This window comes from Martes martes (genome assembly GCF_963455335.1).
Source record: "Martes martes genome assembly, chromosome: 12".
Taxonomy (NCBI): Eukaryota; Metazoa; Chordata; class Mammalia; order Carnivora; family Mustelidae; genus Martes; species Martes martes.
This window is the reverse complement of record NC_137900.1, coordinates 86,556,226-86,571,169: the sequence shown is the minus strand read 5'-3', so window position 1 is coordinate 86,571,169 and position 14,944 is coordinate 86,556,226. Positions and strand designations below refer to the sequence as shown.

The 14,944-nt window shown below is 39.2% G+C and overlaps 1 protein-coding gene across 5 annotated transcripts in view; it reads right to left on the bottom strand.

Annotated features, from left to right (window-relative positions):
* GAPVD1 (GTPase activating protein and VPS9 domains 1) overlaps positions 1-14,944 on the bottom strand; it is an 82,951-nt gene that overhangs the window by 35,920 nt on the left and 32,087 nt on the right. For all 5 annotated transcript variants that reach the window (XM_080819544.1, XM_080819543.1, XM_080819546.1 and 2 more), the window contains exons 2-6: positions 8,648-8,869; positions 6,463-7,306; positions 2,693-2,779; positions 1,136-1,270; positions 801-990 (exon numbers count right to left, since the gene is read on the bottom strand). In XM_080819544.1, the coding sequence (XP_080675670.1) occupies positions 801-990; positions 1,136-1,270; positions 2,693-2,779; positions 6,463-7,306; positions 8,648-8,832 (1,441 nt within the window). In that variant the 5' untranslated portion in view covers positions 8,833-8,869. The remainder of the gene's footprint in view (positions 1-800; positions 991-1,135; positions 1,271-2,692; positions 2,780-6,462; positions 7,307-8,647; positions 8,870-14,944) is intronic.

Below are 14,944 nucleotides of genomic sequence, written 5' to 3'. Positions count from 1 at the left end.
TAATGATGGCAACTGGACTCCTCTTATTCTCCCCAGTTAGACTACCAGCAACTACCAGAGCAACAGCATATCCTAATGGTCTTTGTACCCCTGGTGTCTAACATGGTGCACCCCACATGCAGGATAGTGATTATACCTACTCTTTTTGCATTGTTTTTTTGCCTGAATTAAATTAAACAACATCTATAAAGTGCTCATCCAGAGTCTGGTACAGAGTACATGGTAATGTTCAGTGTGTGTGTGTGTGTGTGTGTGTGTGTAGATAACAGATGTTTATTTACTAAGTGAATAAAACGTAATTAAACCCAATTCTTAAATAAGCTTAACAAAATAAAATGAAATCTTTGTTTTATAAAATAACAAAGATATCTTAGCTCCCTGACAAAAATTATTAGTAACAATTAACAATGGAAAAATTGTAACTGTAATTTCACATTTACTGACAGAAACTGCTAAGTTATTATTTTCTTGTATTATTTAGAACTTTGAAGAAATGACAGGGCTATATATTTCAAATGACACTTCCAATTTTTCCTAAAAAAGTTACTAAAATAGGAACAAAGTATACTGTAGGTGGCATGATCTCAATTAATTGTGAAAAGCACATCTAGATAAAGCTAAAACCTACTTATAAACCTTAACTGGTACAATTTTTTAAAATTGTATTGGTATCAGTAAACACAAAGAGAAAAGCTTTCCCAAATTATTTAAAACCATATTCCAAAACACTGAGCAGTAATAAAGGCCAATTAAAAACACTAAATTTAAGGGAATGCCCGAATATGAGAAATACTCTTTACCTATAGGCAATCGATTCTTTTTATTTGCTGGAGTGGTTGCTGGAGACAGCTGAGGAGTATTATACGGGGTCATTTCCAAACTGCTGCTTTTTCCTGGCTTTGCCTGGGGCAGGTTTGCCAATAAATTGTCAAGAGCCATCCTATCTTCTCTCAGTTGATCTCCAGACATCACACTCTTCATAAAATTCACCTGGCAAAGGTAAAAGGACATTAGCTAGTGAGATCAATTTTTCAAACACAGTATCTACTTCTCACACAATGTACTCATCTATGACTCTGCCCATGCTTATATAAATGACTTTTGAGAAAATCCTATTAAAGAATAAGGCCATTACCAGAGTAATAAGCTGACTATAGGTTATATAAACCACAGTTCTGCTCAATCCTTCCAGAAGATTAACGGAGGACATTGGAGGGGTCTCCACTGCACGGCCCCCAATCACAACATCAAGAAAAGCAGCAACACAGCTCTGTTAAATAGGAAAAGATCACAATGAAATATTTCCTCTTTTAAGTAAGGGAACAAAATTTCTAATTAAGGTAGACAAGCACACAAAAAGTTTTTCTTCTTGAAAATTATATTAAACCCAACAATGAAAAAATTAAATTCTTTTTGAATTGACACAGAATTGTCTCTGTGAAATTATGGTACATGAAACAAACATGACACAGAACAGTCCACACTACCGTACCATCTGTGAAAAGAGGGGGATGGGGTGACTGGGAAAACATATGTAAGAATGTGCTTGTATACATATAGACCTCTTGAAGAAAACACGAAAAACTGAGAACATCAAGAACCTTCTGGGGAGGAAATAAAGGTTAGAGATCAGAGGTAAAGTGGAATTTTACTATATAACCTCTGAATTTTAAATAAGGCTGAATATATAGCCTACTCAAATATGATTAAAATCTAATTTAACTGAACAATGCCATAAAACATATTTATGAAATAACACTTAAAATTCTATAATTATTTCCGATTTACTTTAGTGATTTTTTTAAACTAAACTATCTAATTTATTTAAAGATTTATTCATCCATTTTAGAGAGAGCAAGTGAACGCATGAGCACACACACACGCACTCAGTGGGGAGGCACAGAAGGAGAGGGACAAAGAGAGAATCTAAAGCAAACTTCCGGCTGAGCGCAGAGCCTGACCTGGGCCAATCTCAGGACCCTGAGATCATGATCCAAACAGAATCCAAGAGTCAGACACTCAACCAACTGAGCAACCTTATTTATTTAAGACTTTTTTTTTTTTTTAACTTTTTTTTTTTTTTTTTTTTTTAAGTAATCTCTACACCCGGGAAAACTGGGCAGCTCATCAGACTCCTCGTTTCTGCTCTGGTAAGGATCCTGGGGTCATAGGATTGAGCCCCATGTGGGGCTCTGCACTTAGCATGGAGTCTGCTTGAAATTCTTTCCCCCTCCCTCTCTCTCTGCTCCTCCCCCTGCCTGCATATGCATGCTCCCTCTCTCTAAAATAAATAAATGAATAAATAAAATATTTAAAGTAATCTCTGCATCCTACGTGGGGCTGGAACTCCAACCTCGAGATCAAGAATTGCACGCTCTACCAACTGAGCAAGCCAGACTCCTTATCAAATTTTTAAAATAAAATAATCTTAATAGCTCTTTGGTTCTCATTATAGTGACATCTCCTCAACAGTTTAATAAGTAAGAATTAGTAATCTTTACTAACATCTTCCTTTAAATGCTACTAATCCAACACTGTATTCTCTATAGCCATACTAAGCATAACTGAAAAGAATATTTAGTTTATTCTCAATAAATTAAAGGACAAGACTTAATAAAGACAACAGTTAAGTTCACTAATACTTTGGGAATATTTTCTATAAACGGTATTTCACATGAGATAGTATTCTTACTTTGTCAAATTTTCCAAGGCTGCTCTTTGTCCGGGAATCTCCCTCTTCAGAGCCGGTCATTGCCAACTGCTGCAAAAGGCGGCCAACCTGCAACCCAAAGCAATGGTCGAGAGACGTGGGCTATAGATATTTACAAATCCTTCTCTATGAAAGTGCTTTCATTCTAGTCTAAAAAGCTATTTCATAATAATATTTATACCATCTGACCAGGCATGCAAAGTAGGGTCCCAAATTAAACGTGTATCTTCTCTACATCAACTTTTACTATACTTAGATGAAGAGTCATAGACAATAGAAAATTTTACTTTAACAATACACTGATATTACACTTTTCATACATTTAGATATTTTAAAATTCACTTGCAAAACCTGATTCAAATTACTTGAAGTTAATATTAAGTACATTTCCCTTTACAGTTCACAAAATACTCAAGGTAGAATTTCTTTTCTAGATTTAAAAAATCCTACACAACAGAGCTGCTTGGAAAGTAAATGTTAATTCACACAGCAGGTTCCTTACTAGTAAAAAAGAGCTGTTAATTTACACTTACTTTTTCCCTTAAGATTTATTTATTTATTTATTGCAGAGGAGGCAGAAGGGACAGAGGGAGAGAGAGAATCTCACGCAGACTCCCCACTCAGCATGGGGCCCAACATGGGGCTCCATCTCATAAGCCTAAGATAATGACCTGAGCCAAAATTAAGAGTTGGATGCTTATCGACTGAGCCACACAGGCGACCCTAATCTACTCTCTTTAAAGACACTTTGGGGAAAGCTAATACCATACAGTATCATCTTAATATCTGGTATAATTCCCTCTTTTACTCATTTTGACAATAAGTGATTCAATCTCTACTGGAATGATAAAAATAAAAACCTAGAATTACACTATCATAAAAATCTTTGAGTTTTACTTCAGGGATTTTTATATAGTTAATTGCTAAACATAACTACGTAACAGAAATGACCATGGAGGAAAAAGCTTATCATTAAAAAAAAATCATCCAAAGATATATTCCAAATAAACTCAGTTTTTTCTTTACAGTATTTCTGGGGGGCAGGATATGATTAAAAGATTCCCTTAAGAAATAATAACATGGGGCGCCTGGGTGGCTCAGTTGGCTGGGCAACTGCCTTCAGCTCAGGTCATAATTCCAGAGTCCCAGGATCGAGTCTTGCATTGGGCTTCAAACTCCGTGGGGAGTCTGTTTTTCCCTCTGGCCTTTTCCCCTCTCATGCTCTCTCTCAAATAAAAATAAATAAAATCTTCAAAAAAGAAAAAATAACATGGAGGTGGCATGAGTGGCTCAGTCAGTTAAGCATCCGACTCTTGATTTCGGCTTAGGTCATATCTCAGGGTTGTGAGATCCAGCCCTATGTCAGTCAGGCTCTACACTGGGCACGGAGCATGCTTAGGATTCTCTTTCTCACCCCCTCCCTCCTCCTCTCAAAAATAAATAAATAAATAAATAAATAAATAAATAAATAAGATTTCAGTAGTTCTCGTGATAAAGGGGAAAAAACTGCTAACATAAATCCAAAACTCCTCTTTCTGGAACTCTAAGGACCAGAAGAATTTCAGATTTCAAAATTCAAAGATTTTAGAAAGGTTGATTAGCGCATACATGTAACATAGGCAGTATTAAGGGAAGCATCCTGTAATCAAATGTATTCACATTTCTGCAGCAAAACCTGAGTATTCCTTAGCCCTAAAAGGAATAACTAGCAGTGATAAACAGTCTCATGTTAGTTCAGGTCATGTTTTGCTACCAAACAATGTATAAAAGATAATGCATAAATATTTTTAATCACCCTAGTTTTGAAATCATGGTATAGGGATGGTGGCCCTGTTCTAGAAAATCTAATCAACTAGGGGTGCCTGGGTAGTTCAGTTGGTTAAGTGTCTGCCCTCAGAGTCCGGGGATTGAGCCCTACAGCAGGCTCCCTGCTCTGCAGGAAGTCTGCTCCTCCTTCTTCTTCTGTTCCTCCCCCAACTTGTGCTCTCACACTCTCTTTCTCAGATTAAAAAAAAAAAGGAAAGAAAGAGTAAAAACTAACACAAGGGGCACTTGGATGGCTCAGTCGGTTAGGAGTCTGACTCTTGGTTTTGGCTCAGGTCATGATCTCAGAGTCCTGGGATCGGGCCCCACATTGGGATCCAAGCTCAGTGGGGAGTCTGCTCCAGGATTTCTCTCCTTCTCCTGCCCCTCCCCTCACTCTCCCTCTCTAAAATAAATAAATAAGTCTTTGCACGGGAAAAACTATATATGTGTGTGTGTGTATATATATATATATATTTTTTTTTTAATTTACTTATTTGACAGAGATCACAAGTAGGCAGAGAGGCAGGCAGAGAGAGAGAGAGAGGAGGAAGCAGGCTCCCTGCTGGGCAGAGAGCCTGATATGGGGCTCGATCCCAGGTCCCTGGGATCATGACCTAAGCTGAAGGCAGAGGCTTTAAACCACTGAGCCACCCAGGTGCCCCACAAAATATATTTTTTAAGACTGTATTTGTTTGGCAGAGAGAGAGAGAGAGAGAGAGAAAGAGAGAGAGCGCGTAAGCACAAGCAGGTAGAGTAGCAGGCAGAGGGACAGGGAGAAGCAGGCTCCTTGCAGAGCAGAAAGTCCAATGCGGCGCTTGATCCCAGAACCCTGAGGGATCATGACCTGAGCCAAAGGCAGATGCTTACCAGACTGAGACATCCAGGTGCCCCCAAAACTAATATTTTATGACTACAGTATTTTTAAATCCCAATTTAACTGCTTTTCTTTCTTTTTTTAATTTCAGAGAGAGAGAGAGAGTGAGTGAGTGGGGGGTGTGTGTGTGTGTGTGTATGCACCCGCACGCACAAGGGGGTGGGGGGAGGCCAAAGGGAGAGACTCTCAAGCAGATGCCCCGCTGAGAGTGGAGTTAGACCTTGGAGCCCAAAGCAGGGCTCTATCCTACAACCCTGAGATCACGACCTGAGCTGAAACCAAGAGTGGGACACTCAACTGACTGAGCCACCTAGGTGCCCCATAACTGCTTTTATTTCTTTTTTTTTTAATTTTAATAAACATATAATGTATTTTTATCCCTAGGGATACAGGTCTGTGAATCGCCAGGTTTACACATTTCACAGCACTTATCATAGCACATACCCTCCCCAATGTCCATTTCCCCACCACCCTCTCCCGTCCCCCCTCCCACTGCTTTTCTTTTTTTTTTTTTATTAAGATTTTATTTATTTATTTGTCAGAGAGAGTGAGCACAGGCAGACAGAGAGGCAGGCAGAGGCAGAGGGAGAAGCAGGCTCCCTGCTGAGCAAGGAGCCCGATGTGGGACTTGATCCCAGGACGCTGGGATCATGACCCGAGCCGAAGCCAGCCGCTCAACCAACTGAGCCACCCAGGCGTCCCATCACTGCTTTTATTTCTTAAGAAGCAAATATTTAGGGGCGCCTGGGTGGGCTCAGTCATTAAGTGTCTGCCTTCTGCTCAGGTCATGATCCCAGGGTCCTGGAACAGAGCCCCAGATCAGGAATCCCTGCTCAGCAGGAAGCCTGCTTCTCCCTCTCCCACTCCCCCCTCTGCCTGTGTTCCCTCTCATGCTGTGTCACTGTCAAATAAATAAATAAAAATGTTTAAAAAAAAAAAAAAAGAAAGAAATATTTAAGCCAGTTTGAGGAAACGGAATAGTAAGAATGTATACATATTGCCATCATATTTTGTTCCCACCCCGCTACTCACTCAACTGACTTTCAACTGAATGCCACATTAAAAAGCATACCTGCATCAGATTAAATCTTGCCACCTCATTAATAGGAGCATCAGAAATTATTCCATACTGTTCTGGATTGACAACTGCAGGACAAATGAAGCAGGCCAAGAGGAGATCAGTACACATTGCCCTGACCTCCCCAACTTCCAGTCTGTCTACACAGGAGAGGGTTTTGTACATCTGTGACACAATCCACCTCAAACTATGTGGAAAGCAGTACGTGTTCTGTTTGAGATAACCAATAAACTTGTTCACCAGAGCCACCAGTTTGGCCTCATTGGAATCCACCATCTCTTGAACCTTTTGCCTGAATCTATCTGAGCCTTTCTCTCCAAAGAGCTTTTCCTGTTGTAATGGGGAGAACCTATCGATTAGCTTGTTTGGATCTGTCTCCAGGTGGTCTTCATCTTCAACAAGCAGCTGCATGATTGGCTCATGTAAAGTAGCTGTGAGGAAAAGTTTGGCGGAAAACAGTCCTTCAGAAAAGAGTTTAAATAAGATGCTGAAGGCACAGGTTCCTCTCCTCAAAAGTCGCCTGGGGTTGTCACTTTCTTTAAGTTCAAATTCAATCAAGTATCTCAAAACCTGAAGGAGGTAGCTTTCATCTTCTTGCATAATGCAGTTTCCATAAAGGGAGGTAAAAACTGTGTATATAACACTTTGTGTGTTCTCCTGATTAAGTTTCTCCCCAGCAACCAAAGAGGAGGCAATAAGACGAGGATTTTCCCTTAATCGACTCAAAAATTCTCCATAAGCAGTCTCCTGAAATCCCAATTGCTTGTATCCATCAACAAACTGTGTGTCTTCCAAAATCTTGGCATGTTGGCAACATTCAGCAGGGGAAGCTTCAGCACTAAAAAATGAGCAAACAAGCAAAACAATAAAAACCAATAACAATAATACAGTACCACTGAAACGTGGAAATGTAGACTGATTATAGTCCTAGTAATGAGATCATTCTGAACTGCTCAAATCTTTCAGCCGACCAGCATCTGAACATGCAAAGAAAGGTGAAAACCAAAAAGTACAAAGGAGGAAAAATTCCTCCTAGTTAATCAGGTTCAATGAAAAATATAAAAAAATAACCATTATTCAGATTTCTGTTATGAAAGATCAGTCCTGCTTTTTTTCAGCTTCACATAAATGGAATCATACTTTTCTGCATCTGCCTCGTTTTCTCAAATTTATACCTCACCACCACTCTTCTTAGAGCTAAAAACTGGTTCCTGAACCAACAGAATAAGATATTAACACAGTGGGAAAAAAAAAAAAAAAAGATATTAACACAGTGAAAAAGAGGTTTCTAAAAGCGAGAGGTAGATATACAGGAAGATATACAGAATCAAAACATGGAAATTCACACAGTTGACCCTTGAACAATGTGGGGATTAGGCACACTGACCTCCCTGTGCAGTGGAAAATCCTTGCATAACTTTTGACTCCCCAAACACTTAACTACTAATAGACTTCTGTTGACCAGAAGCCTTATGGATAATATACTCAATTAACACATATTTCATATATGTATTATATACAGTATTCTTACAATAAAGTAAGTTAGACAAAAGAAAATATTGTTAAGAAAATCATAAGAAAAAGAAAAATACATTTATAGTACTCTATTGAAAAAATCCATGTATAAGTGGACCCACAGGGTCAAATAAGTGTTTAAGGGCCAACTGTATATTAAATAATACCGGGAAAAAAGGGGTGCCTGACTGGATGAACTGGTGCAGCATATGACCCTTGATCTCAGGGTTGTGAGTTTGAGCCCCATGTTGGGTATAGAGATTACTCAAAAAATTTTTTTTAATCTTAATATAATAATAACAGAAAAGTAGAGGGGCGCCTGGCTGGTTCAGTGGGTAGAGCATGTGACTCTTGATCTCAGGGTCATGAGTTCAAGCCCCACATTGGGTGTGGAGCCTACTTAGGAAAAAACACAAGATAATTTACTCTCAGCAAAATAAAAGGTTATCATACAAAGATACAAAATCAACTGGTGTGTGGTATAAAATATTAATGCTTAAGTTATAATTCTCTAAAAAAGCCTTAATTAACAGACAAAATAGGCAAAGACTCACCTTAATGTTGATTCAAACTACCTGAAAGCATGCACTTTGTTGGAAATAGATTCATTTATTTATAGTTAGCACAGAAAAAATTAAACGCCTCAAAACCTGTTTTTTTTTACCTGGTTATGATAAGCCGATCCAAATTAATTCTCTGTTGCTTAGCAATCCATGCTGTACGATACAACTTTTCGGCTGTCTTAAGGACATCTGCGTTGAGCCTCTGAATGAGCTGTTTCTCAGAGTTCACATATAAGCGCTCCTGCTTAAGGTGATGGGCCAAGGTGTGAATATCCAGCTTCACCATCTTCAAATGTGGAGAAGGTAGGTACAAAGGCTGATCACTAAGAGTAAAAAGGTTTAAAAACTTAGACTGTTTTTCCAAAATCAAAAGGGATAAGAGAATACATTAAGAATTAGGGTACATTTAGTACTATGATTAACTCTAATTTTAAAATAATCTATATATTTTTTGCAGAAGCATTACAGGTTCAGGATAGAAAAACTGGTAAATACAGATAAGGGGGGAAAAAAAAAGCTCCTAGTAAGAAGGCCACTGCTCAGAGACAGCCACAGTAAAAATATGTGTATTTCCTTCAAGTCTATTACCTATTTATTAGCACTAGAGTTTCTTTGCTCCCTTTTACACTGCCATCAGTCAACTTAACCTGTTGGCTTGATCTTCAAAATACATCTCCAATCTACTTCTCACCACGTCCATCATCCTCTCTCATCCTCTATAACCACCACTTCATAACTGAGCACCCTGCTTCCTTTCTTGTACTACTTGAGTTCTCTACATAGCATAGAGTATCCTTTAAACTTAAGTTAGATCACCTTATTTCCTTACTAGAAAGCATCCAAAGGTTTATATTACATTTAGAATGAAATCTAAAGGTCCTACATGATCTGCCCCTGGCTACTTCTCCAACCTCATCTCCTACCATTCTACCCTTGCTCACGTAGCTCCAGACACACTGGCTTCCTTGCTTGAAGAGGCCAAGCATGCCCCTTCCTCAAAGCTTTTTGCATTTGATGATCCCTCCGTCTGGAAGGCTGTTCCTCTAGGTATCTTTGCATGGCGAGTACCCTTACTTAACTCAGGTCTCTCTGTTCAAATGGCTACTCAGAAAGGCCTTCTCAGTAACTCCTAAAATAGAAGCTATCACTTCCTATTCCCTTTTCTGGCCTTTTAAGAAAGTACTTGCCTCTGTCTAGCATTATACTACAGATACCTACTTGCATGTTCACTATGGTTAGAGTATGGTTCCCCCACTAAAAGGTAAGGGCCACCAGGGAGGAGTATGGCTTCTCTGTTTTATTTACTCACAGCTGCAATTTCAGCACTGAGCAGAGCACCTGGTTCATAGCAAGAATTGAACAAATATTTGCCAAAGGAATGAATGAAATCACACAAATCTTGTTTATCTAGTAGTTAAACAAACTGATAGAAATAGCACACATATTTTAAAGCATTATTATTTAAGCTATACCTGTGAACCTAGAATGCCTGCCAGACCACACTTTTATTTAAGAGGTCCAACATGATCTGAGCTGAAGGCAAATGCTTAACTGACTGGGCCACCCAGGCACCCCTGTTTTTAGATATTTTTAAACTTTCTTATTTTAATGAATTACTGAAGACTAAGAAAATTTCAGATTTTACCATCTAACCTGAATCTTACTACTTTCAAAACCACTTTTTTTGGGGCACTTGGGTGGTGCTGTCAGTTGAGCATCCAGCTCTTGGTTTTGGCTCAGATCATGATCTCAGGATCATGCGATGGAGCCCCAAGTCAGACTCGGTACTCAGCTCAGAGTCTGCTTGTGACTCCCTCTCCCTCCTCCCAACTGTGCTCTCTCTCTCTCTAAATTAAATATATCTTTTAAAAAAACAACTTCCTTATACCTTATCAATTCCCTAGCAAACTATGTCAAGCCTTTATTCCAAATCACCCATATCATGAAGGTCCTCATACTTCTCTCCTCTCAAAAGATAAAAGTATGGGCGCCTGGGTGGCTCAGTCAATTGAGCATTCAACTCTTGATTTCAGCTCAGGTCATGACCTCAGGGTCATGGGATCAAGCCCCGTGACAGGCTCTGTGCTCAGTGTGGGGGTCTGCTCATCCCTCTCCCTCTGCTCCTCCCCGTCTCTCTCTCAAGTAAATAAAAAAATTAAAAAAAAAAAAAGATGTAAGTATGTCCACTAAAATGATCTGTTAATAACAAAACCATGTGGGTACATTAAGAAAAATGGGTGACATACAGACATATATAATCGTATTAATTCAATTTACCGAAAATTCATATACGACTTTATAGACTTCCATGTGGGAACTCTAACATCCTCTAGGGGCCTCTAAGTACACAGACTAAATACTGTAAGTATTACAATTAATGGCAACAATAATGAAAGGTTCTTAAAGATCTGAACGTTTCATTAATTAGTTCTGTTACTTTGGGCACATAAAGAATATTCTCTGAACCTCAGATTTTTTTCACCATAAAATATGGACTCCATATCTATATTTATTTTATCCCTGGTACAAGCAACATATTAGGTACTAGGAATAAAAAAAGGGATAAAACCTGTGTATCCTTAAGGACTTTCTAACCTAGCAGAATGAAACAGACACGCAAACAAGTGGCTGTCCAAAAATGTTACGGGTATTACGCTAGAAGACTGTACAATGTAGATGGAGGGGGAAGAGAAGGAACCTGTATGGCACCTAGTCTTAAAAGGCAAGCTGGGGAGGGGGATGAGAAAATGAGTATTTGCCAGAGATAAAGAAGATGGTGGGTGGGGTAGAATTCCAGATATGGGGAGTCAACCAAGCAAAGGCACAGAGGTATGTAACCAACAGTACAATTTAGACAGCTACCCATGGCTTGCTACAGTTTGGGGGATGGTGTCTGTGTGTTCAGTGAGGTGGGGGAAGGGAGGGAATGTGCATAATGAGAGATAAGGCTGCAGAGACAGAAGGTACACAGAAGACAGAGTTAAGAAACTTGGACCTTACATTGTAGGTGATGGGAAAGTTTTTAAACAGGAAATTAATAAGATTAAATTTTTATTTGGGAGCATAAACTCTGGCAGCCTTAAGGAAAGGATGAGGAGGTGAGTATGGGACCAGAAGAGAGACTAAAATTGTTGACAGGCAGGAAATGTGGTGGCAATGGAAAGAACAGGACAGGTTTGAGAAATGTTACGAGACAGAAATGTAAGATTTTTTAACAACAAATGAGGGGGAAAAGAAAGGTAAAAGTTTCCAACTCTGGGAATAAGGGTGGGTGTGGTATTAATTCACCACAGTTGAGTACTATATGGGAAAACACTGAAAATGGCGCCTTTACGCACTTCATCTTCATAATATTCCTTTGAGATAAGTGCTCTGCAGCTAAGGAAACTAAGGCTCAGGGATATGAAGTAATTTGCCCAGGACCACACAAGTGAGAGATGCCAGAGCCAGTACACCATTATTATTAACCCCGATCTCTACAAGAATGACTCAAAAATCCTGTGGTTACTTAGGAGAGTATCGTATTTTTAAGAGACGCATGCTCAAGTATGTAGAAGTAGTGTTAGGATCTGCAACTTACTTATACATGGTTCAGCAAAAAAAATGAGACTTTTAAAATGCAGCAAAATGTAAGCAACTGTTGAATCTGGGTGGAGGGTAGACGATAACCATTATACTACCCTTCAATGATTTCAGTTATGTCAGAAATTTTTCATAATGAAAAAACAGATAAAAATATTTTGGAAGGGGCACCTGGGTGGCTCAGTGGGTTAAAGCCTCTGCCTTTGGCTCGGGTCATGATCCCAGGGTCCTGGGATCGAGCCCCCCATTGGGCTCTCTGCTCAGCAGGGAGCCTGCTTCCTCCTCTCTCTCTCTCTGCCTGCCTCTCTGCCTACTTGTAATCTCTCTCTCTGTCAAATAAATAAATAAAAATCTTAAAAAAAATTTTTTGGAAATTCTCAAACTGTGCCCTTCTTGCTGCTTTACTACAACTTAATTCAACAAACATATTACTGGGCTTGGCTGGAGCCTAGCCAGGTTCCCTAATCTCAAGGAGTTCACAGTCTAATTATAACCGAAATACTGTTCAAGATAGGACATATAAAATGTTTCCAATGACACAGCAAAATATCAACCAATTTATACAATTTAGAAATTAAAACCTTCAAATATAGCTTCGCTTATAAAAATTAACACATGAAAGTAATGCTCCACCTAGTCTAAACAAGAATTCACCTTCTAAACCCTTTAATAGTCCCAAACATCTTCAAAAATATTTTGAATAAATCTAGACAAACTTGTTAAGCATTTTTTTCCTTTCATCAAGTTCAAGAATTATATGCTTTAATGCTTTTCTTTCTATAATTAGTTTGTCTTGAGTGATGCCAAAAAAACAGGTAAAAACTTATCCCACAAAATAATACTTTTAAACACATTATTATACAGGGATGCCTGGGTGGTTCAGTCAGTTAAGTGTCTCTCTCTTTTTTTTTTTTTTTTAAAGATTTTATTTATTTATTTACTTGACAGAGAGAGAGAGTGAGAGAGAGCACAAGCAGGGGGAGCGGCAGAAGGAGAGAGAGAAGCAGGCTCCCTGCTGAGCAGGGAGCCAGGATGCAGGGCTCAATCCCAGGACCCTGAGATCATGACCTGAACCGAAGGCAGCAGACACCCAACTGACTGAGCACCCAGGCGCCCCCAGTATCCGACTCTTGATTTCACCTTAGGTCATGATCTCAGGATTGTGAGATCCAGCCCTATGCCCAGCTCCATGCTGGGTGTGGAACCTGCTTAAAATTCTTGCTCTCCCTCTTTCTCTCCCCCTTCCCTAAAAAAAAACCATGTCAGTAAACCACTGGGTAAAATCCAAGAGATTAAAAATATAAATTAACTCTGACCTGTATTTTCATCCACAGTTTACCTAAATTAAATTCATGTTCTAAGTACCATTTTATACATGTAGCACATGCCAAAGTATAATGATATTGTATCTCTATGTAGACTGTAAACGCTGAGGGGAAGAATTCAGCTTTGTGTCCTAACATAGCTAATGGCAGGTAAGAGCTCAAACATGTTAAATGAACTCAATTCAGGTAGCCCCAAGTCTACTGGCTCATACATTTTGATAAAATAGTACCCCCACACAGGGCACCTGGGTGGCTCAGTAGGTTAAGCCTCTGCCTTCGGCTCAGGTCATGATCTCAGGGTCCTGGGATCAAGCCCCACACTGGGCTCTCTGCTCAGCAGGGAGCCTGCTTCTCCCTCTCTCTCTGCCTATTTGTGATCTCTCTCAGTGTGTCAAATAAATAAATAAAGTCTTAAAAAAATAATAATACCCCACACACAAATAACAGGCACTCCTTAAAAACAACAGTTGGAGAAAAGGGTTTGAGAACGTAAAAGGCAAAGTCTATGAAGTTGTTCTGCCCTTCTGAGGCACCATTATAACACAATCATTATAGCTATTGGGAAACTGCTTAAATAAAATGTAGGCATAATAACTAAAAGTGGGGAAATTTCACCATACTGAACACAACAGCAAAGTACAAACATTTGCAAATAAGTTAGTTTCCTGAAAAGTAACAATGACAATGTTGATATCGAACTAATACTAACAATACTCACACCAAGCTAACATTTATTTAGAACTTTATCATGCCAGACACTGCTATTTTTTTCCTCACTGAATCCTTATAACCCTATGATGACTGTGCTCCTTAACTTCATTTAACAGTTGAGAAAAGTGTTGACATATCTAGCAAGCAGCTACATCAAAATTCACAATGACTCAGTTTTGGTTCCAAAGCAGCCCTTGCTCTCAATCGACTAATCTAAACATTTTGTCAGTCACATCTACCTTAACTTCCAGTTCTGTTAATAACTCACTCCTTAAAGTTCCTTTTATCTACTGGTTTTACAGAACTTCATCTGGCTTCTAGTTACATCTATTTCACCTGAGTTTATGCTCAAATATCATTTAAAATACAGGGGTCTCCAAACCTTACCTCTTAGCTGAGCTTAAATTCTTTATCTCCTCTATTATTTTTTTAAAGATTTTATGGGGCGCCTGGGTGGCTCAGTGGGTTAAAGCCTCTGCCTTCAGCTCAGGTCATGATCCCAGGGTCCTGGGATCGAGCCCCACGTCGGGCTCTCTGCTCGGTGGAGAGTCTGCTTCCCTCTCTCTCTGCCTGCCTCTCTGCCTACTTGTGATCTCTGTCTGTCAAATAAATAAATAAAATCTTAAAGATTTTACTCATTTGTTTGCTTATTTATTTATTTATTTTGAGAGAGAGCACTAGCAGGGGGAGGGACAGAGGGAGAGAGAAAAGCAGACTCCACACTAAGCGCGGAACCTGGCGTGGGGGCTTGATCTCACAACACTGAGATCAAGACCTGAG